At 37.2% G+C, this 27,282-nt stretch overlaps 1 protein-coding gene and 1 long non-coding RNA gene across 4 annotated transcripts in view; one reads left to right on the top strand and one right to left on the bottom strand.

The window, feature by feature from the left end:
• LOC138403001 (uncharacterized) overlaps positions 1-27,282 on the top strand; it is a 164,090-nt gene that overhangs the window by 66,649 nt on the left and 70,159 nt on the right. The gene's annotated exons all lie outside the window — the stretch shown is intronic.
• LOC117986222 (potassium channel subfamily K member 1-like) overlaps positions 1-27,282 on the bottom strand; it is a 50,885-nt gene that overhangs the window by 8,847 nt on the left and 14,756 nt on the right. For 2 of the 3 annotated variants that reach the window (XR_011237300.1, XM_034973058.2), the window contains exon 1: positions 14,198-15,222. Coding sequence is in view for 2 of the 3 variants with exons in the window: in XM_034973058.2 (XP_034828949.1) it covers positions 14,198-14,555 (358 nt within the window). In the remaining variant the exon portion in view is untranslated. Of the gene's footprint in view, positions 1-14,197; positions 15,223-19,533; positions 19,639-20,466; positions 20,572-27,282 lie in introns of those variants that run through there. The other variant, XM_069501773.1, reaches the window with a different exon arrangement.

Here is a 27,282-nt window from a genome sequence, read left to right on the forward strand (position 1 = left end):
TTATTCAAAAATTTTTACAAAAAAAATAAAAACCGACTTCGTTACATAAACACTAAAAATTTAAAAATAATTTAATTTATTACCGAATATATTATGTATACAAGAGTTAATATAGTTCCATAATAATACTTTTTGGTGCCGGTGCCAATTAGCTTTAGCTGCGCGAATCGTCTGGACTTCATATTTTTATGGGACTCCACAATGGCACCTCATTGGCACCGACCCCAAAAAATATTATTATGGAACTATATTAACTCTTGTATACATAATATATTCGGTAATAAATTAAATTATTTTTAAATTTTTAGTGTTTATGTAACGAAGTCGGTTTTTATTTTTTTTGTAAAAATTTTTTATTTCACAATTTTTAGTGGCCCCATGGAATTATGCTATGACGGGTAAAAAATCTACTGTTTACTAAGTTATTACACTGATCGCGAGCAATTTACTCTTATCGGTTGAGGAGTTCCAGTATCTATCTTCGAAGATGTTCATCAGATGTTCACCAAATTGAAATGGGACCAACTTTGAAGTATACCCTTTCAAACAAAAAAAGAATTTTCAAAATCGGTCCAGGCGTTTTTGAGTAATCGGGGAACATACATAAAAAATAAAAAAAAAATAAAAAAATAAAAAAAAAAAAGATTCCGACGAATTGAGAACCTCCTCCTTTTTTTGAAGTCGGTTAAAAATAGGTAATAAATTACTCTTATTGATTGTCTGGTATAGTGTTAGATTTGTAAGATAATATAGTGGTGATAATTATAACGCAAACTTAAAACTAAAGCTACGAGGGTTCCAAACGCGCCCAGGTCTGAGAAGAGCCCACAACAAACTCAGCCGGGTATTCTTTTTATTATCACCACTTTACAAATTTATTGAAACTTATTAGAACTATCACAAAGTCGTTAAGCAACTCATTCCCAAGCTTGCTTATCATTTAAATAATCCTTTACATTGTAATAGGATTTTTCAATTAGTTTACGTTTTATGAAAACTTTGAACTTGTTGAGAGACATCTCCAATATGTCTTCTGGAAGCTTATTATAGAAACGTATGGAATTACGAGCAAATGAATTGCTAACTTTACTGAGCCTAGAGGCGGGAATTACAAGTTTATTTTTATTTCTAGTATTTATATTATGACAGTCACTTTTTTTTTTAAATTTATTTATGTTTTTATGTACGTACAGTAAATTTTCAAAAATATATTGATTATGCACTGTCATAATTTTAACTTCCCTAAATTTAGTTCTCAGCGACTCTCGTGGCCCCATACTGTATATGGCTCGAACAGCCCTTTTCTGCAGCACAAAATAGAATTAATATCAGCAGCATTACCCCATAATAATATACCATATGACATAATGCTGTGAAAGTAACTAAAATATACTAGTCTCGCAGTTTCTATGTCTGTCAACTGGCGAATCTTTTTTACCGCATATGCGGCAGAACTAAGTCTGTTCGATAAGTTATTTATATGAGAGCCCCATTGAAGTTTTGCATCTAACGTTATTCCAAGAAAAATAGCGGTATCCACTAAATCTAATTCCTCATTATTAAGTTGCACAGTGGTTTTCACCTGCTTAACATTTGGTAAAGTGAATTTAATACACTTTGTCTTTTTCCCGTTGAGAAGCAGGTTATTAGCTTCGAACCACTGTACTAACTTGGTGAGAGAATTGTTTACTTCATCAAAAGTTGTTAAGTATCGATTGATTTTAAATAAAAGTGATGTATCATCAGCAAACAAGACTATCCCGTAATTGTCCTTAGCGAGGTAAGGAAGGTCATTGATGTAAATAAGGAACAGAAAAGGTCCTAAGATGGAACCTTGTGGCACCCCCATTTTTACAACGGATCCGGGAGATCGCTTTCCATTCACGTCTACCCTTTGTATTCTATCATTTAGGTAAGAACTCATCAATTCCAATGCTGCACCCCTAATTCCATAATGGTGCAATTTCGCGACCAATGTTTCATGATCAACGCAGTCGAAAGCCTTGGATAAATCACATAAAACGCCAAGCGCATCACGTGATTCCTCCCAGGCTTCAAATATATTTAGTATTAACTCAACACCAGCATCGGTTGTTGAGCGACCCCGTGTAAAACCAAACTGTTTGGTGTGAAATAAATCATTAATGTTGAAAAAATTAAGCAGTTGAGTTAAAATTATTTTTTCAAAGATTTTACTAAAAGTGGGTAGTACAGATATCGGTCTGAAGTTAGTGGGGTCACTAGTACTACCTGATTTAAATAATGGAATTATTTTACTATGTTTCATTAAGTCTGGAAACTCACCACAGTCAACACAATTATTGAATATTAATGCTAACTCGGGTGCAACAATATCAATTAATGATTTCACAACGTTAACGGAAATGCCCCACAGATCATTTGTTTTCTTATTATTAATTAATTTAAAAGCTTTGATAACGTCAGAGCAACTAACGTGACTGAATTCAAACATTTTATTACATTCAGGCACGTTATCCTCCAATAGTGAGAGAGCGGCGGCTGCTGAAGAGTTCAATGATTTTGTAGTAGAAACAGGAATATCTGTAAAGAAGGTCTCGAAAACGGTTGCAACCTCGGGGTCTGACGTAATCAACTTGTCATGATATTTTAGTTCAAATTACAAGTTTTATGTGTCACTCTTCCTGTTTCTTCGTTAACTATTTTCCAGGTAGTTTTTACTACATTGGAGCTGTTTTTAATTTTTGCCTGGATATATTTTGACTTGGCTGCAATGCAATCTCTCTTAAACTTTTTGGAAAACAGTTGAACGTACTGCTTGAATTCGTCACCAGTATCATATTGTCGCTCCGCATACAATTCATATAGTTTTTGTCTACTTTTATGTAGTTCTACTGTTGCCCATTCACTAAAAACTTTTGCATCAGTAGTCAAGACCGATTTACTGGTGAATATTGAGTTAAATATAGTATTGAATATATTAAAAAATGTATTATACATTTCATCAGGACTAAACCCATTTGACAAAAATGGAAGGTGTTTTATAAGGCTTAGTCTCATATTCTCAATTCGGTCAGACGTTACTGGTACAAAGGTTATTCTACGTTTAGAATTTTTTTTCTTCAAATTTTCAAACTGGATCAACTGTCCACAATGATCCGAATCCAATTTGCTAATTATGGTTTTAGTAATTGGATTTATATTTGTAAAAATATTGTCTATACATGTGGCGCTAGTTACAGTTATTCTTGTAGGCTCCATAAACATGTTGGATAGGTTGTAGGATTTGAAAAGATTTAATAATTTGCCATTTAAAGGGCTACTTTCCAAAATATTTACATTAAAGTCTCCGCACACAATCAGCTTTTTATTTGATTTTGAGATTTTGAATAAGACTTCATCCATTACCTTTTCAAAAAGATCAAAGTTAGACAAGGGTGGTCTATATACAGACACAACAATGAATTGCTCAAGTTCAACTGAGGATAGTTCTATTGTTCGCTCAACAGACAGGCTCTCTATGTCATTTCGATTCTTGAATTTTAATTGTTTGCTAAGCAAAATTAACGAGCCGCCATGAATCGCATTGGTTCTGGTGAACGAACTACCAACCTGGTGATTACCAAAATTGAATGTATACTCATGATTTTTTAACCAATGCTCAGTTATACATAAAATATCAATATTGAAATTATTCAAAAAAAGTTCTATATATCAGTTCTATATATCAGTTCGTTGTATATCATGGACTTCCGCAACGTAACGCCTGTTTCTATACAACATTTATTTTAACTAGCTTTTCTTACGATGTTTTCTGAAGATTCAAAGGGTTCACGAGTTCTTGGACTATATGATTAAGAAGTCGCGTCGGTCTTCTAGTTTTGGAGGTCCGGGGTTCAATCCCTGTCAGGCACATTTAACTAACTTTTCGGTGTAATGCGAATTTTAAGCAATTGATTAATAGCACTTGCTTTAACGGGGAAGGAAAACATCGTGAGGAAACCTGCATACCTGACAGTTCTCCTGTTCTCAAAGGTTAAATTCTCAAAGACTTCATACCTACAGTTTGCCAATCTGCACTTTGCCGGCGTGGTAGACTATGACCACACCCTTCTCATTCTGAAAGGAGACTCGTGATCAGTAGTGGGCCAGAGATAGTTTGACCATGATGATGCTGATAAAAGTTAGCAAGCGGTTATTATCGTAGTCTGGTAAGTACTGAGTAGGTGCCTAGGTAGTACTTAGGTAGGCTATTTGCTCCGTTCCAAACAAGTTGTGACGCACTACATTCCCATTTCCAGTAATGAGCGGAGGTAAAACAAAACCCTCTTTTGTGAACACGAGAATTTCACGTCGTTTGTAATGACAGGCCATTAAATAAACCTACTGGGCTGGGAGCGGCCTGAGGCTATATTTTTAAGTGAAAAATTCTTTATGCGATTTTGAGATAGGTAAAAACTAGTCTAAACTATACACACATCTATACCTTCAGGGTAAAAACTAGTCTAAACTATACACACATCTATACCTTCAGGGTAAAAATTATACTTTAACATAAAAAGTGTACGCACAGTCACAATTTTACCTTTGGGATCTTTGAAGCTCATTATTTCAGTTTCCCAAAATGGCGCTTAATCTAATAGGTTGTAATATTAGACACGCAGTCCAATTGAATACTTGCTTTAGTTTATTAAACTTTAAACTTGTCTTAATTAAATATTGAAAGCATAATATTAGCATTATTCAGAGCCTCAATAGCTCAACGGGTAAAGGAGTGGACTGAAAACCGAAAGGTCGACGGTTCAAACCCCGCCCGTTGCACTATTGTCGTACCTACTCCTAGCACAAGCTTGACGCTTAGTTGGAGAGGAAAGGGGGAATATTAGTCATTTAACATGGCTAATATTCTTTAAAAAAAAAAATTAAAAAAATTATCTTTTAAATGATCTTAAAAGGGAAATTAAGGCAAGTTACTTTGTAAAGGAAACTTGTTGTTAAAGAATTTTATTCACAAAAGAAATTAGATATTTTTCTTTGTTGAAAGTTGAACCCGCTAAAAAGCTTTCCATATAGAAAAGATTAACGAAGGTCTAAGTGGGTGGGAGTGATGCTGTCGCGGGCAGAACCTAGGGCTGCCAAATAGAAGGAAAAGGTGTCTGACTGACTGACTGATCTATCAACGCACAGCTCAAACTACGGACGGATCGTAGGAGGACGTACGTAAGATAGGACTTTGTAGGGGTTTGTTTGTGTATTCCACGCGGACACAGTCGGGAGGATAAGCTAGTGTATTCTAGGTATATGGATTTAATAACTGGTTTAACCACGTCATGTCACCACACCACGGCCTTGTTTATTATTTAAATACCTACCTAAAACTTTCTAATAATACTTACCTAACTACTCCAGATAAGACCTACATTGAAAAAGTTTCGTAATATCAATTTAGCGGGTGTCAGATGGGATACAATAATGTTAATATTTTATTCCTTTCTATTTTATTATTTCTTATTCACAAAAAGATCGCCCCATTATTTTACTTCTTCTCAGACTTGCCACGGGATTTATAAGAGTTTCATTTATTACTTTGTTAATAGATTAATAATATTTCTTTTGTCTTAAACATAAAAACATAAAACTTTTCTACTCAGCAAAATAAGTACCTACTTATATTCATCAGAAACTTTCTTTTTAGCGATATTTAATTACTTCAAAGTTATTTTCTTACTTATGAATATTTTAATCATACCTAATTAAAGGGACTCTTAGATACTTATAGTAATTGAATTTATTCAAAGTGCTTTTAAACTTGGCCTATGAGCCAAAGTTTAGTGCCCTTTTTTAGAGTTCCGTACCTCAAAAGGAAAAATGGAACCCTTATAGGAGCACTATCTGTCTGTCTGTCAAGAAACCTACAGGGTACTTCCCGTTGACTTAGAATCAGTGTCTACTAGCAACAAAAGTTGCAGAAGTCAGCTGTCATTATTCATCAAAACATCACTTAGCCATTTTATTCTTCTAAGTTCTTACTAGGTTACTAGTTAAATGCGTTTCTAGAGTGTGATACAAATGGTATCATCGATATTCTGATAGCAGCTAGGTCGGAGGGTCGTCGAACTTTAAGCTCCGAGTGCTGGCGGACCGCGGAGGTCACATCGGGTGTTGCTACTAAACTAACCTGTCTAAAACGGAGCGGATATATTTTCTTTTTTAGCTCATTTCCTCAAAAGGAAAAAAGAAAAAATCCCTTAAGGTGCTGATAAACTTGAGCATTCACTTGTAACAGAACATCGAGCATTCGCCGTTTCTATTTTTGTCGAACTGAACAACGAGCCGAGCCAAGCATAGAGCCAAATATTGCTACGAACATTTTGAGCATTCTAGCGAATGCTCGTCTATTGTTCATGAAAATGTCAGACTTGACGGTCGCGTGTGCTCGCTAGAACGCTCGATGGAATGCTCGCTAAAATGTTCTCGTATTTTTGTCACGAATGCTCATTACAAGTGAATGCTCAAGTTTATCAGCACCTAGGTATATAGGATCACTTCGTTGTCTATCTGTCAAAAACCTATAGGGTAAGTATACTTCCCGTTGACCTAGAATCATGGACAGGTAGCGATGTTTTATAGCAAAAGTAAAAGAAAATTCCGAAAACCATGAATTTGTGGATAAATCACAATAAAAATAAAAATAAGTGTTCACGATCCAATAATTATTTTACTAAATCAAATCATAGATGGCGCTGTCCGTCATTAACTTGCAGTGTTATACAGCTGTTAGAGCGACAAAATTTTACCACAGATACCTACCAGTTTGGGATTTCTTGTACGATGGTATGAAAGCCTTCGTTTACTAGTCCCACTCGCACTTAACCGGTTTTTCAAATGTACCTACTACATAAATTTCTTAGGGTTTCGTTGTCAATAAGGAACCCTAATAGTTTCGACATGTCCACCCGTCAGTCGGTCCGGTCGCGGTGGTCCGTCCGCAGTACGAAATGGAAAATATTTTCTACTTCGTGGTCCGCAGCTTAGCTCAGGTACTAGGTAAATATTAGTACTAGAAAACTGTATAGGTAGTAAGTAATTTTGTTTACATAGTTGGAGTTAGTAGGTACTTAGACACGAGCTAGGCTATGTAACTTATTTATTGTACTTATTACGAGTAGTTACAAAAGATCTAGAAGGGTCACAGTGCATCGAGATAGTAATGTATCTAGGCCCACAGATACCTACAAATATTAAACTGCCTAATTAAACTACTTAAAGCTTAATAAACTTTGTGTTCACATCCACGAGTGTACTACGTCACTACTAGTGATGGGCACGATTGATAATTTTAAATCAATTTCCTTTTGTGAAATTATTATTTTTCTTCACAGCGATTTCGCCAGCGATTTTTCACGGAAAGTGATTTTTCAATTATTGCACTTACAATCGTTTATGATCAAGATCAATAGAAAGTGTATTTTCGCTCTTATATTTTATTGTACGAATGTAAAAACGAGTTTTACCACTTAAGGTAAAACTCTTTTTTCATGAAATGGTTGTCTTAAACTTATTAAACTACACGTTTTCTCTTTTCTTACACGCATGGATGCGCCTCGAGTATTCTCGCTCGCGGGCTCTTTAGCTCGGTTCGAGGCCGTACATCAATTTAACACCATAAAGCGGGATCAATTAATGTAAAAAATATTTCAAACCTTGTGAGGTTTTCCTTCGTGAATGTCCCGGACACACACTTATAACTTTCGGATTATGCGTGTTTTAAGCAATTAAACGTGCGTCGAGTGTGTTTTGGGATTGGTGTGGTGCTGCGTGGTGGTGGTGGTGCGTATTGCTTGCCTGGTAGCTGGTTTTCCCCGCATGTTTAGTAGTGGGAGGGCGGGCGGTGCATGTCGCATGCTGCATGTTGCACCATACAGATTTTATCTGATTTAGCGGATTATAGCAAATTAAGCTTTTGTTCACTGTTCAGCAAGGAAAACATTGCATGCCTGAGTGTGTTAAGTCTGCCAATCCGCACTTGGCGAGCGTGGTAAACTATGGCTTACCACGCTTTTCATTCTCGCTTGCTCTGTAGTGAGCCGGCAATGGGTTGATCATGATGATGAGAACTCTGGAGTAAGATAGCTGCTATTTTTCACTTTCAGATGCTATCTGTGAAATGGCCCACCTCTAGTAACAATAAATCGCTCCCGCTTATCTCGTCCGCGTGTCAGCGGCCGATAGTGGTGAGATGTAGGCCCGGTCGTCGGGGTCGGCCTATCAGCGGGGGTGTGGCCGTTATATTGCTTTCAGTTCCTATTGTACAACCGTTATGCAACCCATTCTACAATTAGTATAGTAAACGACAGGTTGAAACGACATCGAACGACCCGCACAACCCTCGGTGCTAACCCAGTGCAGGTGTGCACTGTGCAGGGCGTCACCTCGCCTCATACTCCGATTGGCATCTCGATCTGTCGCGGACTACAGGTTTTTTGTTTTCTGCAATAGGCAGCTAGATAAAACTATAGTGCAAATTATAAAAGGAAAAGGTAACTGACCGACTGACTGACTGATTGATCTATCAACGCGCAGCTTAAATTACTGGATGGATCGGGCTGCAATTTAGCATTCACGCAATTTAATATGACGTAGACATCTACTAGAAAGGCTTTTTGAAAATTAAAACTAGTTAAGCATACGGTTCTGTAATTCTAGTGAAAGAAATTTCTATCAACAAAAAACAAGATTTTTATTATTATTTGAAACAAAGATGTATTTGCGGTTGAATTTTCTCTCTGGATATAGTGTTTCTTTGAATTAGCCACACGGAGCAACTATAATATAATCATTTTGCTATTAATTTTAATCGGGTAAAAAGTGAAAACAAACACATTATTAGTATTGGTGTAAACAGTGATGTCGTCAGTAGATACTAGATAGTGTAAACAAAATCTATTTAGCTATTTACGTCAATTTATTCTCATAATAGACTTACTGCAAGCAGGGGTTATCTCTGGGTACATAACCTTTGACACAGAGTGAATAAATACAGTTAATTTCATAGAAGCAAAGCAAAAGAAAAGCTGAGTTTATTGCGCACTTACAAGTTAGGTGCAATCGATAATTGTGGCTAATTCCGTTGTACACAATCTCTAAACTAAACTAAAATGATACGTCTAAATCTATAGCTATCCCTTTCACAATGTTGCTTGCAGAAAAGGATAGACTAAATTTAGACCTGTTAATTTAGTTTAGGTTTAGAAATTGTGTACAAGAGAATTGGCCCCAATGATCGATAAACAATCCGATTTTTACTATACAATTCAATCATGGAAACTCATTCGTCAATTATTACATAATTCATCATTTTTAGCGATTTACCATGTAAATCACTACCCCTATTATAAATGCGAAGGTGTGTTTGTTTCCTGGTTTATTGGTTTGTCCACCAATCACGTCGTAACGGAGCAACGGAACAATGTAATTTTTTGCATGGGTATAGTTTAAGACCTGGAGAGTGACATAGGCTACTTTTTCCGGAAATAAAAGAGTTCCCACGGGATTTTTAAAAACCTAAATCCACGCGTATGATGTCGCGGGCATCAGCTAGTAGTAAATAAATAATAAATAAATGAACTGTTAAAATTTGAACCTATAACTTGATAAGAACTCTGTCCATTTCTTTTATCAGGGTACCTATAGGTCTTTATCTATGCTCTTTACTTAGTTCATACTTCATATCACTTGCATAGGAGCATGTAGGAAAGCCATAGTCAAACAGAAACGGCCGCGGTTGTGTCATCGGCTTCCACAAGTTGTATGTATTTGTATTGGCAGAACCTATTGTATCCGTTGCTCGATTGCGGTAAAATGACAGCTACAATGTCATGATTGCAATTACTTCTGATTGGTTGACGCTCGCTCGCTATTGTCTACAATGTATTGATGCAACAAGAATACTATTAATTCAGCCAATCACAACGATTGCGATTGTAATAATGATTGATGGAGTTTTTCCGCAATCGAGCTGCAGTTATTCGATTACGGTCAAATGCAGCTACAATGTCACTATTGCAATCACTTCTGCGTTGCATGAAGAATAGGTACCACAAATTCAGCCAATCACGACAATTACGACGCGAGCTACCGCGTCTGCGGTATCGCGATGAGGTATCTTCGGCATGTCTTTACAACGAGATAACAAAGTTCGAGTTGCGTGCGATATACCTAATCTAATGACGTCATGACGTACTGCAACTCGTAATCGCAACAAACGACTTCAATCAGTGTATTTGTGTCAATATTTACGAGCCTCAATAGCTCAACCGGTATAGGAGTGGACTGAAAACCGAAAGGTCGACGGTTCAAACCCGCACTATTGTCGTACCTACTCCTAGCACAAGCCTGACGCTTAATTGGAGAGGAAAGGGGAATATTAGTCATTTAAAATGGCTAATATTCTTAAAAAAAAAAAAAAATTACTAGCTGATGCTCGCGACTTCCACTGAGTGGTTATAGTCTTTAAAAAATTCCGAGAGAACTCTTTATTTTTTTGGAATAAAAATACTCTTAGGTAAGTGCAGCTATCCAGCGATCCAACGAAAATTAAGCAAGCATTACCAATTCATTATTTTAATTTGCATTTTTTGCATTTCTAGAACGATTTAAGCTTTAGATATAAAGTCATTATGCGTGTTTATTCATTAAATATCGTTAAACTTACGTTAGTGGACATATCAGGTCGGAAAATAGGTCAAAATGGTACTTCCTGTGATAAAAATGCAAGCCGTTACGACGTCATTGAAGGACAAACCAACAAACAAACATCTTTCGCATTATTATGGGCAGTGGTAGTACTTACGGATTTATCGCGTTTATCGGCTGGTAATCTTCCGTTGCAAACTCATTATCAATCGTTAAACTTAATATAGCTTAATATAGACAAATACGTACCTATAGGTACGTACCTACATCTATTTATTTAAAGTAAGTAGGTACATTCATTATGTGCACATCATATTAAACTTAACATACCTTATGTTTAAAACAATCTTGATACTTATTAAACTGGTCCTACATAATTATTAGGTAACCTCGTTCATAATAACCTTGGCAGGAAAACACCATGAGGTTGTAAGTTGTACTGTATTAGGTATTATGTTGAAATCTTACGAGGAACGTGAACATTTGAATGTTATGTAAATGATATGTAGGTAGCAATAGGTAAATTAAATACCTACTCACTAAAGTTGTTTGGAACTAAGTATACTTTTTCAAATGTTTACACTACTGTAGGTACTGTTCCGTACCTCAAAAGGAATAACGGAACCCTTATAGGGTCACTTCTTTGTCTGTCTGTCTTGCAAGAAGCCTAAGAGGGCACTTCCCGTTGACCTAGAATCATGAAGTTTAGTATATAGGTAGGTCTAATAGCACACGTAAGGCGAAAAATTCGAAAACCGAGAATTTGTGGTTACTAGGTACATCACGAAAATAAATTTAAAATGTGTTCAGGAACAAATAATTAGTATTTTCAACTTTCAAAGTAAGATTACTATACCAAGTGGGGTATCATATGAAAGGATTTTACCTGTACATTCTAAAACAGATTTTTATTTGTTTTTATGCTAAATAGTTTTTGATTTATCGTACAAAATGTCGAAAAAATACGACTGGAGTACGGAACCCTCGGTGCGCGAGTCTGACTCGCACTTGGCCGGTTTTTTTGTAGGTAGATCTCATGCGCGTACGTATATTTTGTGACGTCATGTTTACATAAGAAATGCATCTAAATAGATAACATTTGAACTGCATTTGACCTATGTATCGGCATGATTTAAACGTCATAATATTATTTTCATTACGTATTTACACATCTTTCTTCTTTTCGGTTCCTATTGCGTCACTACTAACTATCAACTTGGTAAGTAAATAGAAAAACCTCCACCCCGATTGCCATCTCAAGCTGTCCCGTACTATACTTGCAGTACTTTTTGAGCTAATATAACAAAAGGTGCTTTTTTAAGTGCCCAGACTATTAGATGAATTAATTACACTGAATTCTTTCAACACTACAATTTACAAAATTTCATAACGGACAGGGGAATGAATGGTCTATAGTAGAAACGTGAACCAAAAACTAATTCAAGAAAACTAAATTACAAACATACTAAAATTGAGGCCTTCTTAAGTCTATACCTACTAATGAGCTGTCTCTTACATGTTTAAAATGAAGTGAAAAAAAAAACCGGCCAAGTGCGAGTCAGGCTCGCGCAACGGGGGTTCCCTTACTACGTACTATAGTCGTATTTTATTGACATTTTGCACGATAATTCAAAAACTATGATGCATAAAAATAAATAAAAATCTGTTTTAGAATGCACAGGTGAAGACCTTTCATATGATACCCCACTTGATATAGTTATCGTACTTCGAAAATTGAAAATACTAATTAAGTAGGTATTAGTTTCATGACCACAATTTTTTTTGTGTGTAACCCTAAATTCACGGTTTTCAGATTTTTCCCCGAATGTCTGCTATAAGACCCTACCTGCCTGCCAAATTTCATCATTCTAGGTCAACGGGAAGTACAACCCAGTAGGTTTCTTGACAAAGCGACAGACAGACAGACAGACAACAAAGTGATCCTATAAGGGTTCCGTTTTTCCTTTTGAGGTACGGAACCCTAAAAACCAGAAACTAGTAATTTCAGGGGTTCGTATCGTTGAAACAAAAGCCCTGCAATCCTTTGCAAGCCATTTTCGATATTTATTCTATTAAAATCAAACATTTTATTTTTTAATAGAATTACCGAAAATGATGATCATTGATAATAAAATAAATAACCAATATTTAGAATGATCAAGTCAAAAAACATTTTTTGTTTAGAAAAATAGTCCAAAAGCATATTATAAGTGCCGAAAGGTACGGAATCATAGATGCGTTAATGGATTCCACACTTGGAACTTAAAATTTTAAGCGACTCCAAACCAGTTTATGTATTTTTATCTACATAGGTATAAATTCTGAGAATAGATAGTAGTCGGGTCTTTTAAACTAGGAAATGGATTTAGCTTTGATTTTGGAGCACTATTAAGAATCTATTTTAGTCTATATCTCGAGTTGTTATATCTAATCATGATTCATGAACTAATAACTTTTGAAACTTGTTTTCTTACAAAAATAGAAATCCTTTCGAATGCCATTCTCACATTTATTTATTAAAATTAACATATCTAATCTTAGTCTAGACTTAGTAATATTATGTCTATTTCTGTCCACGTCTTTGAGAGCTCTAAATGAGAAATAACCTACCTACCGATAAAATCAAAAAGTTCTCACGGGATTTTTAAATCCACGCGAACGAAGCTGAGGCGCGGGCATCATTTAGTTATTTTATAAATAAAATGAAAGAGGTTAGTTAACATTTCAGCTATGATATTGAAACAGTTAGGTATCGACTACTTTTATACGCGTAACGAAAGTTTTATTTTAAATTTATAGACTAGCGCTTGGCTGCAATGGTGGCAAGTGATGATGCAGCCTAAGATGCACTTGGATTGGGACTTGGCAGAGAATATCTAACGTCATTGAAGAATAAGTGTCCAGCAAGACAGATCGATGATATAAAAAGTTTGGTGGGAAGTAGCTGAAGAAGTAGAATGAAGAGTGAATATGATAATAGAATAATGAATAGACCCTAGTGAGAAGGCACGATACTAGAAGGAAGAAAACAGATATTATTTGTCCCATACAATAATATATACGTTAGCCATAGCAACGCGAAGAAGGCGACCAAAATAAAACTAGGTAATAAAGCAAACATTAATAATATTCAGATGCTTAGATCCCACGCTTAGTTTCCACTGGAGGATGTATAAATATTAATATGCTGGGTTTTATAGTTGCATTCTAATGAGGATAATGTGATAATAGAATTTGCATAACATTCTTGTGGTTTTATCTATTATAAATCTCAGGAATTATACATAAAAATTAGCTTTAATTTTAGATTTGAAACAAAAATTTTAGGTAGGTAAGTCTCGTCAAAACCCTTAACTGAAAAAAATAAAAAATAAAAAATAAAATTTTAATAAGGATGGTATTTTGTATGAAAATTTCAATTCACCCGTGCAAAGCTGGGGTGGGTCGCTAGTAATAAAATGAGAATACTAGGCTGAAAAAGATGACAGGCTTATAATCTTAAATCCTTATAATATTTACGTACCTACAACTGCCGGATATTTGAGCATGAAGTCCTGTTTGGTGCGAATCACATCCAACACGACCTGGTTCTCCATAGGGGTCTCCAAAGCAGAGAACACCAGGGCCCCAGTAACCAAGTAGGCTATGTAGAACAGGATGTACATGCAGAGAAGGCAAGTGAAGCGAGCTTTTCCGAAAATTTTGCTGGTAGCAAGCAGGGGCTGAAACGGTGGGTTCTCCTCCTCATAAAGGATCTCTCTTGGTACTATCATTTTTTTCGGATACGGGAACAGTTGGCTGTGGACGGTCATGTCGTCGTCGCTTCGGGTGGAACTCATGCTGCCATACGAATGGATTCGAGTGTAGTTTGGCCCTTCCATCTTTGGAACTCCGAGTAGATTATTGATGATGGTAAAATATATGCTATCAAATTTTATTAAAGGTAAGTAGCCTTTTAGTCAACAAATTTTGTAATGGGGATGTATTTTTGGAAAGGTTTTAAACTTTGACAGATGAGTAGATTTTTAACTTTAACTTAAAACACTTCAGATTGTTAATTTTTTAACTTTAACTGATCACTTTATAAAGTTAATTTTGCTGAAGGTTTTTTATCAATAGTTTTTCGAGGGGTACCTACGCTTCAAAGTCGACTTAAGTTAAACTGAACAAAACACTTAGATTTTCCATGTAAATTTATTTTGTTATAGTGCACATTGATGATGAAAGAACTTAAATTCTGTGTCACAGCGTAATATTAACTTTTAAAACTCTTTACAAGCTGATTAAAGTCCGCACCGAAGAAACCACGGAACGGATGGCAATTATGGTCAACTGTACTTGAAGAAGCGTTTCGGATGGTTAGGTTCGAAGAATAACGCGACAACTTCGATCTTGGTGATGAAAATAAGTTTAGCTATCATCTTGATGCATTTTAGATTGACTGGTACGGTTTGAAATTTAAACGGCAGTTAAAAAGCCTCGAGGAGCTCCGTGAGCGTGACCGTTCCGCGCGGCGTCTAACGAACAACTGGGCGTTACTTTGACGGTATCCAATTAAAAATTGATGGCGAGATGCGTCTGCGCACCGCATAGGCGACAGTAGATAACTACGAGTCTACTTTATGGGGGCATTAATGACGACCTATGATATTATTACAGCGATAAGGGTAAGTACGATTAGGTACAATTTTATAAACAACCTTATCATGGAACTACCAAATTACCTAGTGTGATTTAAAGATTACGTTTTGGTTATTTGTTAGTACTTAGTTAATTAAATCTATATCCGTTCTATAATCCACACTGATCCACACTAACACCAAAAGCGAGAGTATGTCTGTCTGCTAGCTTTTCACGGCTCATCTGTTCAACCGATTTTGATATTTGGTGCAGAGTTAGCTTGCATCTCAGGGATGGCATAGGCTTTTATCTCTAAAACTCAAAGAGTTTCCACGGAATCCTTAAAGGCCCATCCGTTTAACCGATGAAGCTACAGAGATAGCTTGCATCCAGGAGACTAACACAGGCTTAACATAGGCTTTTTTGTTGGAAAATGTAAGACTTCCCAAGGGATTTTTAAAAATCTAAATCCACGCAGAAGATATCGCAGGTGTCATCTAGTAGAAATAATAATAATTAGTAGATATATTATTGTAGGTTTTAGGTCTAGCTTTTTAGTAAATAAGGCATAAATCTAAAAAGTAGCAATAGGGTAATCCTAAACTAAAGATAAATAACAAAGAACTGATATAAATATCAGCCAACCAGTGTTTGGTCAAGAAAGTAAATACTGATAATTACTTACTAACGATCAAGTGGATCTAGGTTACCATTTACTACGCACATTGTGGGACATTGCGGGAGTGTCCAATAAATTGAATATCCTCATAGTTATAAATGACAAGATACGCCCAAGCGAACAAAATTTTTCACGGTTTTGGAACAAAATAAATCAGCGCCACCTCTTAGATAGTAATGAACGACCCGTTTGAAATCCAGACGTCACTGAGGTTGCATTGGTGCTGTGATAAAGCAACACTGAATCGGTGCCATTTTGTTTGTTCAATAGCCCTGTCCATACGAAGTAATATATAAGTTAATGAATATCCTACTTCACGACAGTCGACAGCTAAGGCAGTTCAAACAAAACGTTGAGGCTTCGACGTCACTGTTCAGTACATTTGACGCAGGTAGACCTAAAGTAGCCCTATTTTTCTTTGATTTCATGTACCAGTGTAATATTTTATATATATCGTCAATTCAGGTTCAAACCGTGAGTTCCCTGACTCTAATTCACTCTGCTAATACTTAAAGGAGGAGTGAGTGGAAGACGAAGACATGTTGTGCCGACCCCACGTAGCGTGGGATAAGGTAAGGAAGAAGGTAAATATAGCCTATGTTAGAGCGATCACGCACTCATCCGATCCAAATCCGTGAAAATACGGATATAAAAAATATCTTATAACCATAATTCATAAGCTACCATACAAATAGTTCTATGACAACTTCGGAACGTATTTTCAGGGACTCGGATCGGTACCCGTAGTACAAGATTTTACGTCTCACCAAACCAAACCAAATTCGAGAGTCGAAATACTTCCGCGTTACAGTAAACTGGATCTTAAACGCCTTGTTTTAAAGCTCAAGTTTGTCTACACTTCTACAGCCAGCGCTCCAAGCGGAAACATTGCGAAATTAAAATCAGTGGCATTGAATATTTGACTTCAATTCAAGGCTGTTTAGGTCCATTTTACTGTAACGCGGAAGTATTTCGACTCTCGAATTTGGTTTGGTTTGGTGAGACGTAAAATCTTGTACTACGGGTACGGATAAGTGTATCAGTTGTTACTCAGGGATAATGTAGCATTCTAATGGTGAAATAATTTTCGAAATCGACGTAGTTTTTGAGTTTATTCGTTACAAACATACAAAAATTCAAATCTTTCCTCTTTTTAATATTAGTGTAATATAGGTACATTCAATATTTGGTTCCTTTGTCCTTGTCCATCGAATTAAAATGGCTACCCTATAGCTATACCTAACCCCAGTCACGAAGGCTAGCGGTGATTATTATCACATGGGCGAACACGACCAATATCTGGTGGTAAATAATGTTTATATGATACGATCGTTATGTAAACTTTCTCGATCGATTCGAACGATCTCAAGTAATGGAAGGTAAATGATAATGCAGTGAGCTAGATACGATATCTTTGATTTGTGGCACTGAGCTATGTGCATTCTGTACGATGCCATAATAGCGGCATTTATTTCTCAAACATTTTTATGTCGCGACTCACGAAAAAGCAGAAAATTCATAGTGAATTAATGTTGTAGGTACCAGCAACGACTTTATGCTTGAATTCCAAGCCCCAACTCCTCAACCCTGATGAGGTAGGGTACAGCACTCCTAAACTATAGTGATTCAGGAATTGCGGATGATGCAATATTATTTTTGGTGCCAAGCATAGACCACAACATTGAACTTCGGATCCCAACTCCTCAATGCTGATGCTGCAAGTTACTGAACTCCTTAGCAGTGGGGTATTCGGGAATTTCTGATGGTGAATTGATACTTTAGGTATCAAGCAACGGCTTCATGATTACACTCCAAGTCTGAACTCCTCAAGCCTGATGATGCATGGTACAGCACTCCAAAACTATAGAGATTCAGGAATTGTTCCTGATGAAATAAAATTGTAAATGCTTAGCATAGACTTTGTTATTAAATTCCAAGTCCCAACTCTTCAATCCTGATGTTACAAGGTACTGAACTCCAAAGCCGTGTGGATTGGAAAGATTTGCTGCTGAATTGATATTTCAGGTACCAAGTATTGACATACTTACACTAAAAAGCTTAAAATAAAAAAAATATTAAAATACCTACTTTTAAAAAAACTAACTACAAAGTAAAAAATAACTTTTGTTTCCAGTTTCTACACGTGTTGGTATGTATGTTGAAGTCGGGCGAGCTACACGCTTTGATTTCTAGTTTCTTTTATGCTCAACTTTTATGCTTTTATGAAACAAAAGTTATTTTTTACTTTGTAGTGGTTTTGGAAGTCGGTTTTTTTAGTAATTTTTTTATGCAAAAGAATCGTAGGCGCTAACTAGCAGTAAACTAATATAAAGAAAGTACTGTACCGTATTTTAGTGCCTACCAATGTTTGTCGCGTGTTAGATACGAACAATTACTATTTGTTTGCAAAACAATCAATTATAATATAATTACTTAATTACCAAGAAATATAACGATGCACGTTCATTATTGATATGCAACGAGGATGTGATAATGTACCGTTAATGGTAGGTACCTACAACTAGTCATTACGATACGGTTAAAGAAAAATATATTTGTTTACAATTTACAGAGTTCATGGTTTACAGTTTACACCAATCAGAGTTAAGTAGGACTTATTACTCTAGTGATGGGAAATTATTGCTACTTTTGAATAATTTTTCATTAGGTGAATATTTTTTCGCAGTGATTTCACAGGTGATTTTTAATGGACATTGATTCGCTCTATCGGTAGTGAGTGCAAAAAAGTTTGTTACATTAATTATTATTATTTAACTAGGTACCTAGATAAATGGTCTTCTATTTCTACATGAAGTGATTAATCTTTAGCGTCAGTATAAAACGTATGAAACGATAGTAAAACGGTAGGAATTGATTAATGTACTTAATAATTTACAAACTTTGTGAGATTTTGCTTTCTGATTTACAAACAGTAGGTCGATTTCGTAAAACCTGCATCAATCATTAATTTAATCTCAATTGTGGTGATTGGCTGAATTTGTGCGATTCTTGGTGCAACAATGCATTGTAGCCAATAGTGAGCGAGCGGCAACCAATCAGAGGTGATTGCGATCGTGACATTGTAGCTGTCATTCTACCGCAATCGCACAGCTGGTTAGTGTTACATTTATGAAAAGCCTTTTCACGTGATTTCAAACGTGCTACTTGTGAAATCATTGATGTTGGAAGAGGCAGGTTTTAGGCGTGCAATCCATCTCTAATAACTAGTTATTATGTAGATATTATTTATTGTTTTGTTTACTTTAAGAAAGGGGTTTCACCGAGGGAAATTCTTAACCCCAGAGTATAGCAGAAAAAGTAGGTAGGTATGTATTTCCATGAGGATGTGAGGGAGACACGATTATTACCCTGTACATAACAGCCTGAGAGTAAAGGAATAGAGGGTTAATCTATAATGCTTTTTGATTGCTCACATCATTTGTGCCATGATTATATTCTCTTTGATGTGCGTCTCCTGCGTAGATTTCTATTCGCGGTGGCTGAAATTCAGTCATGGGGATACACCCTCAAATAGTAATACTCGTAGATAAGGTAGGTACCTGCTAGGCAAGGATGGTCGTTGAGGAAGTCCATCTTCAGCTTGGCTAGACGTTGCTCCGTGGCGCGCTCCACGGGCCCCTCGAGAGCTTGGAACACTGACGCCCCTGTGCAGACCAACAAAATCACATTCCATCGCTTCTTATCACTACCCGTATTATAATAGCGAAAGTGTGTTTGTTTGTTGGTTTGTCCTTCAATAACGCCGTTTCAACGGAACAACGGATCGACGTGAGTTTTTGGAAGAAAACAGTAACCATCTAACAAATAAACCTGGAATAGCGGTGGAATAGTTATACTCGGTTTTGTCTTTCTCTGTCATCAGTAATTTGACATTTGAAGGAAAAAGACAAAACAGAGTATAACTATTCCACCGCTATTCCAGGTTTATTTGTTAGAGGGTTAAAGACTAACGCTAGCTCAGTATTCAACGCTGATGGATGCCATATATCTACCGAGCTCTTTGACATCTATATAATATAAAAGGAAAAGCTGACTGACTGATTGACTACTGACTGACTGACTGATCTATCAACGCACAGTTCAAACCACTCGCCGAATCGGGCTAAAATTTGTGCATGCAGTTAGCTATCAAGACGTACACATCCCCTAAGAAAGGATTATTGAAAATTCAACACCTAAGGGGGTAAAATTGGGGTTTGAAAGTTTAGTCCACGCGGACGAAGTCACGAGCATAAGCTAGTTTATTTATAATCTATTGGAGGCTTTTTACAAAAAAGTATTTTAATATCACTCAGTGTTTTGAACAATAAAGAAGTTATTTATTTATTTATAATTTTAAAATTTCACAAGGGTCGTATATAAGCTAGAAGAAAATCTATTCATATTATATGTAAAATCTGCACACTCAAAAAACCGTTCCTAATTTCTACTTTTTACTGCTGCTTACTACTTAAGCAAAAGTTGTTCCTTACCCATTGTCAAGTAAAGAGCCATAGCCATTACTATCAGAAGCAGTCGGACGAAAGGCATGCTCCGCACGTCGCCCACGCATCCTGGCACCACGAGCCGCATGGTTACTGCAAACAAAATGATGCAATTATAATTAGGTAGGTATACTGGCCATTGCCACTTCAGCTTCGCAACCCGTTGCATCTCCTCATTTCTGATTTGATCACGTAGAGAAACTCCAAGCATAGCCGCTGAGTGACTCTGAGCTGTCTTATGAGGCCCATAGTTGGCGACCATGTCTCGGATCCATATGTCACATAGGGGACATAGGTGGTCCCAAGGTGCTGGAATGGCGACCTCGCACCGGAAGACGCAGTATTGGAAGACCCCCCACTAGGTGGACAGACGACATCAGACGAGTCGCAGGGAGCCGCTGGATTCAGGCGGCGCAAGACCGTGGCGTGTTGAAGTCCCTACAAGAGACCTATGTCCAGCAGTGGACGTCTATCGGTTGATGATGATCATATGTATATTGCCTCCCCAAATCTGCCAGCTTTCCCGCTTTCGGAGGAGTAAAACTAACTATGGGCCTTATAATGGACTTCCGAGACGTATAGTTTTGTTTTGCTTGACCAAGCTTGACGGTCGCATCAAGCTGCTTGATCAAGCAAACGGCACTTCTCATATATCTCGAACACTGTCCCAACGTCGCGCCAAGAAAAAATATAAAATCGCATCAATCACCGTCAAGCACATAAATGCTTGACTCAAGCTTCAAACAGCATTCTTAGAGGAGACCCGTGCTCGGTAGTGAGCCGTGATGTGATGATCATATGATGATGATGATGATGATGATTATGTAGTACCTAGCTTATGTACCCTCCGTAAATGGGGATATAATAACGGCTAGTTTATTTTCATCGAGCTATTTTCGGACAGCCTGTACAAATGGATTAAAAGATCATCTAATGGAGCATTAACTATAAACAGCATTATTTATCATGTATCCGGATATCCGTCCCGCCCCCGGATATCGACTATCGATGTGAAGTTTATCCGGGTTTCATTAAACTAGGTACCTACACGAGTTTTAATTTTCCAGCTTTTATTTCGCTCTTCATTTATTCACTCCTTGTAGGCCGACACGCCGACTTTATATGTTTCCCTTCAAAGCATTTTCGCGGTATTTAACCTTCATCGGAATAATAAGTAGGTACCTCACACCTGCAGAGTAAGTACCTACTTAATATTCCAGTCATTTCTGACCTAAAATTTTGCCCTTATTTGAAAATACATACCTAATATGTGATTTTTAGGGTTCCATACCTCAAAAGGTCAAAGTCAAAGTCAAATGATTTATTCAAAATAGGTAATAAATAACTCTTGATGGTCAGATGTTGGATTTCTAAGATATAGTGGTGATAATTATTACGAAAACTTAAAACTAAAGCTACGAGGGTTCCAAACGCGCCCAAAGGAAACAAGGAACCCTTTTAGGATCACTTTGTTCACTTAGTGCTATCCTTTTCCGCAAGCAACATTATGAAAGGGATAGCAATAGATTTAGACGTATATTTTTTTTTTGTTTTTTTAAAGAATATTAGCCATGTTAAATGACTAATATTCCCCTTTCCTCTCCAACTAAGCGTCACGCTTGTGCTAGGAGTAGGTACGATAATAGTGCAACGGGCGGGGTTTGAACCGTCGACCTTTCGGTTTTCATTCCACTACTTTACCGGTTGAGCTATTGAGGCTCTGAATTTTAGTTTAGTTTAAGAGATTGTGTACAACGGAATTAGCCGCCGAGTTTCTTGCTGGTTCTTCTCAGTAGGAACGGCATTCTGAACCAGTGGTAAATTAAAACTACCTGACTATTCATAAGTACTTGTAAAAAGTTTACATGAATAAAAACTTACTTAATTAGTTTATTCTAAACTGGCTGTCAGATGGTATTACAAAATAATATGGATTAGAATTCAGAATATTAAATAGGACCCGAGTTGAACGTACGCATACATTAAACCCTAAATATTCATTTTGTATTCCATTCAAAATCGCTCATAATTAGATCTCCAATTTTGTAACTTTGGTAGACGTCTGAGGATCAGGGATTTTCGTTATTTGAGCTAAGTTTTGTCTTAACTTTTAATTTAATTAGACCTTTGCCGAAACTTGAGGGACGTACGGTCTGGACCTTGGTCACTCAGGCCGAGATCTATAGAGCGCACTTTGACTTTGCTCAGACTTAAGATTGAGTTAAAACGAGACAGATTTATGTGAGAGATATATAGCTCTGTCTCGAAGTCAGAGTGCGCTCTATAGATCTCATCCACATGATGCGGCGCTTGAGCGGTGCCGATACGTCATCCTACATAGAAATCGGTGTACCATGCCACACGATGCGTTAGACGACGAGCAGAGAGACGAGGCGGCAGTGGCGTGCACAGAGCTCGAAACCACGGTAAGCATTAGTAAGATAGGCCTGATACACCTTATATAGACCTACTGAATGGCAGGTCATAAAGAAAAATGGGCTCTGGTCATTTCAACTAGGGTAAGCAGTACTTTTATGCCTCTATGAATTGCACGCCACTGCGAGGCGGGGAGGGTTGCTGCGTTGTCAACGCCATACTTTTTGCAGCGGCGCAGCACAGGCGCAGTGCCCGTGTGGCACACTTAAATCCACAGCGTGCGGTGCGGCGCACCAGAAACGCATCGTGTGGCCTCAGGCTAACGATAGACGTCCACAGTTGGACGAAGATCGCATCGCTTTGCGGCAAAGCCGTGCCGCCAAGCGATTTAGCGTTACGGTACGATGCCGTGTAGAAACCAAAGGGGCATGGGTTTAATAAAAACTGCCATACCCCTCCCAGATTAGCCCGCTTCCATATTAGACAGCATCATCACTTACCACCAGGTGAGATTGCAGTCAAGGGCTAACTTTTACTTGAATAAAAAAATAAAAAAGATACACATACCCCATCCCAGTTTCCAGCGAATTGCCTTAATATGAATGTCCATATCATCATCATCATCACCATGATCATCCCATCACCGGCTCACTACAGAGCACGGGTCTCCTCTCAGAGTGAGAAGGGTTTTGGCCATAGTCTACCACGCTGGCCATGTGCAGATTGGTAGACTTCACACTCACACACCCTTGAGACCATTATAGAGAACTCTCCATGCAGGTTTCCTCACGATGTTTTCCTTCACCTTTAAAGCAAGTGATATTTAATTACTTAAAACGCACATAACTCCGAAAAGTTAGAGGTGCGTACCCGGGATCGAAACCCCGACGTCCGATTAGAAGGCGGACGTCCTAACCACTAGGCTATCACAGCTTTTGGCACCTAACATCATAATCGAAGTGAAATATCTACATTCGTTAGTTTAAGCACTCAGTAAATACTTACATAATTCAGTAGTAATTATATTAAATCCAATCATTAGTCAAGGGACACGCGATGCCTTCATTAAGTAGCAATAAATATGCTAATTCTGTTTGTGTGAATACTTAGGCACATTAATTTACTTGCAAATGTCCACAGCTACAGGTCATTGACATTAGCTATAGTAAATCAATCATCATCATCATTATCTCAAAAATAAATTATATTTAGGAACTATTAAATACAGGGTCTTCAAAAATTCAAAAAATCCACGTCCGTTGTTAGTTTTAAGTTTTTTAAATTATCGATTTAAATAAAAAAGTAGCTCAAATTACGTCAAACCAAATTCCATACAAGCTCCGTACTAATATGCAAGCGTTTTGACGTTTGATAAAAAGTCGCTGATTTAACTAATAGTCATCATCCCTATAAACCCTCTGCTGTGCTTAGGTGTACGTGTGTGTGTAGGTAATGCACGATAGAAATCCGGCCAAGTGCGAGTCAGGCTCGCGCAATGAGGGTTCCGTACTACAGTCGTACTTTTTCGACATTTTGCACGATAATTCAAAAACTATGATGTATAAAAATAAATAAAAATCTGTTTTAGAATGTACATGTGAAGACCTTTCATATGATACCTCACTTGATATAGTCACTCACTTCTAAAGTTGAAAATACTAATTATTAGTTCTTGACCACAATTTAATTTTTTTTGTGTGATCTAACCCTAAATTCACGGTTTTCAGATTTTCCCCCAAATGTCAGCTACCTACCTGCCAAATTTCATGATTCTAGGTCAACGGGAAGTACCCTGTAGGTTTCTTGACAGACAGACAGACAGACAATAAAGTGATCCTATAAGGTTTCCGTTTTTCCTTTTGAGGTACGGAACCCTAAAAAGTAGGTTTAATATGTCTATCTGTTTATTAAGACTACCATGATCAACCCATCGCCGGCTCACTACAGAGCACGCGGGTCTCGTCTCGGAGTAAGAAGAGTTTTGGCCATAGTCTACCACGCTGGCCATGTGCGGATTGATAGGCTATGGTTCGATTCAAATATAGCTGATCTAGATACAGTGTGTAGCAATCGGCTATCCGTGAGGTGAGGCCTTCACTTAGTGATAATAAGATTTTGTGCCTTTTATACCATTGTGGTTACACAAGCCGAACCTCCTTTTTAACGTCCATTAAAACCTTATTTATCCAAAGCCAGATACTAAAAGGCCTATTCTAAAACAACCACAAGGGACACCACCACATAGGTTGCTTTACACCTACGTCCTACACGTTATAAAAACCTCGTTAGTGGCTAATGGAAAACGCTTCGAATATCAGATGAGATAAAAGCAGTGGGATGGAGTTAGGTTAGTCAGGACTCAGGAAGGGAGTTAATTAACCCTTGCCTCGATGTAATTACATCAATTACAGTTAATTATTTTTTCGGTAAGAACTAAGATACTTGCGATTTAATTTGTTTTCTTTTTCTAATTCCGATTTATGTTAAGGCACGGGTCTGCCCGCGAAATTCAAATTTAATTTGGTTTTTCACAATTTGTAAATTAATGCGACAAAGTAGACTGTATATGCCATTCAAATTTCGCCTCTAGCAATATCATCTTCACAGGTTTATATAAAAATCTTTACTTGAAAGTGTCCAGTTTAATAAATTGGTCAAAACAATGACTAATTTGTGAGTAGCTCACGTCAAACTCATTATTTTGACTAATTTAACTGGACACTTAGAGCTGGTTCCGGTCCGCCTTATCACAAAAAAAAAACCCTTTTTACATCAGTACATAAATACATCTAAAGTTAAGTTTTCTATTAGGGTGCGAAAAAAGCGATATCTAATAGAAAGAGCACGGGTTCATATTATAAAAATCTCATTAAGGTCAAACGCACTGGCGCGTTCGATTTATCTTACAAAATTGTATTCAATATTGCCTCAAGATGGATCCAACGACCTTTCTGTAAGTTACGTACTAGACGGGTCATTCTGAACAAAAAGTTTTTTCTCTCGTTTCTGCTTATAAATTAGATGCAAAGTAGGGTCTCCCACCAGACCAGACCAGAAATTTAGAATTTATAAAATTCCAAATCCCTGCCAGGATTCGAACCCGGGACCTCCCACTAATAAGACCACAGAGCTTATCACTACGCCAGAGAGGTCGTATTACGATAAATCGTGCGTTTCAATCCTAAATGGCCAATGGAAATCACTTCTAATATCGGATGAGATAAAGGGAGCAGGCTAGGGTTAGGCAGGAAGAGGGTTAATTAACCCTCGCCTGCTGTAACTCCATTAGGCTGGAAATTGTAAATTATTTAAACACCCACTATGTAGGGGCGATGTATATCAAATAGCTACGTGATATTTTATGAATTGTAAATTGAACATTTGAAAAGAGCAACCGCTGAGTTTCTTGCTCGTGCTTCTCGGTAGGAATCATTCCGATCCAGTGCAGTGGTAGATTCTTCAAACGATTCAAAATACGTGCCATCGCTAAGTGTCTAAAACACTGAATGATAGCAGCCGAGCTCACTTTTAGGGTTCCGTAGTAAACAAGGAACCCTTATAGTTTCGCCATGTCCGTCCGTCTGTCTGTCCGTCCGTCCTCGGTTAATCTCAGAGATTATTAGTGCTAGAAATCTGTAATTTGGCATAGGTATAAATATTAATGAAATAAAATTGTGATAAATATTTTTTTAAGGTAGCTCCCCTACATAGTACATGTAAAGTGGGGATGATTTTTTTTCTCGTCTACGCCATAGTGTGTGAGGTATCGTTGAATAGGTCTTTTAATAATACATTTTTCGATTTCTGGATCCGTTTGTAAAATATGAAGTTTTAAAGTGCTAATTTTTATTAGAGTCAAGTGTCCCCCCCTCTATCAGCCAAATGGTAGTATATAGGAACGTGAAAAAATTCACAGCAGTAGTATATATAACCAATATTTTAAAGGAAAACTATCATGGCTAAGTAGGGTTCACAGGTTAAGGAGTTATATCGGTTTTTCGAGGTTAATTGTGACTACGGAACCCTACACCGCGCGTGACCAGCCACGCACTTGGCCGGTTTTTTTACATTTATTTTTACCTAGCTTATACTTGCGACTTCGTCCGCGTCGACTACACAAATTTCAAACCCCTATTTCACCCCCTTAAGGGTTGAATTTTGAAAAACACTTTGTTATCGGATGCCTACGTCATAATAGCCATCTACATGCCAAATTTCAGCCCGATCCGTGCAGTAGTTTCAGCAATGCGCAGAGATAGATCAATCAGTCAGTCAGTCAGACAGTCAGTCAGTCAGACAGTCAGTCAGTCAGACAGACAGTCAGTCAGTCAGACAGTCAGTCAGTCAGACAGTCAGTCAGTCAGTCACCTTTTCCTTTTATATATTTAGATTCATTAAAGGTTTTCTACAAAAACTTGAGGAGGAGGA

The sequence above is a fragment of the Maniola hyperantus genome, chromosome 11 (assembly GCF_902806685.2).
Source record: "Maniola hyperantus chromosome 11, iAphHyp1.2, whole genome shotgun sequence".
NCBI classification, from domain to species: domain Eukaryota; kingdom Metazoa; phylum Arthropoda; class Insecta; order Lepidoptera; family Nymphalidae; genus Maniola; species Maniola hyperantus.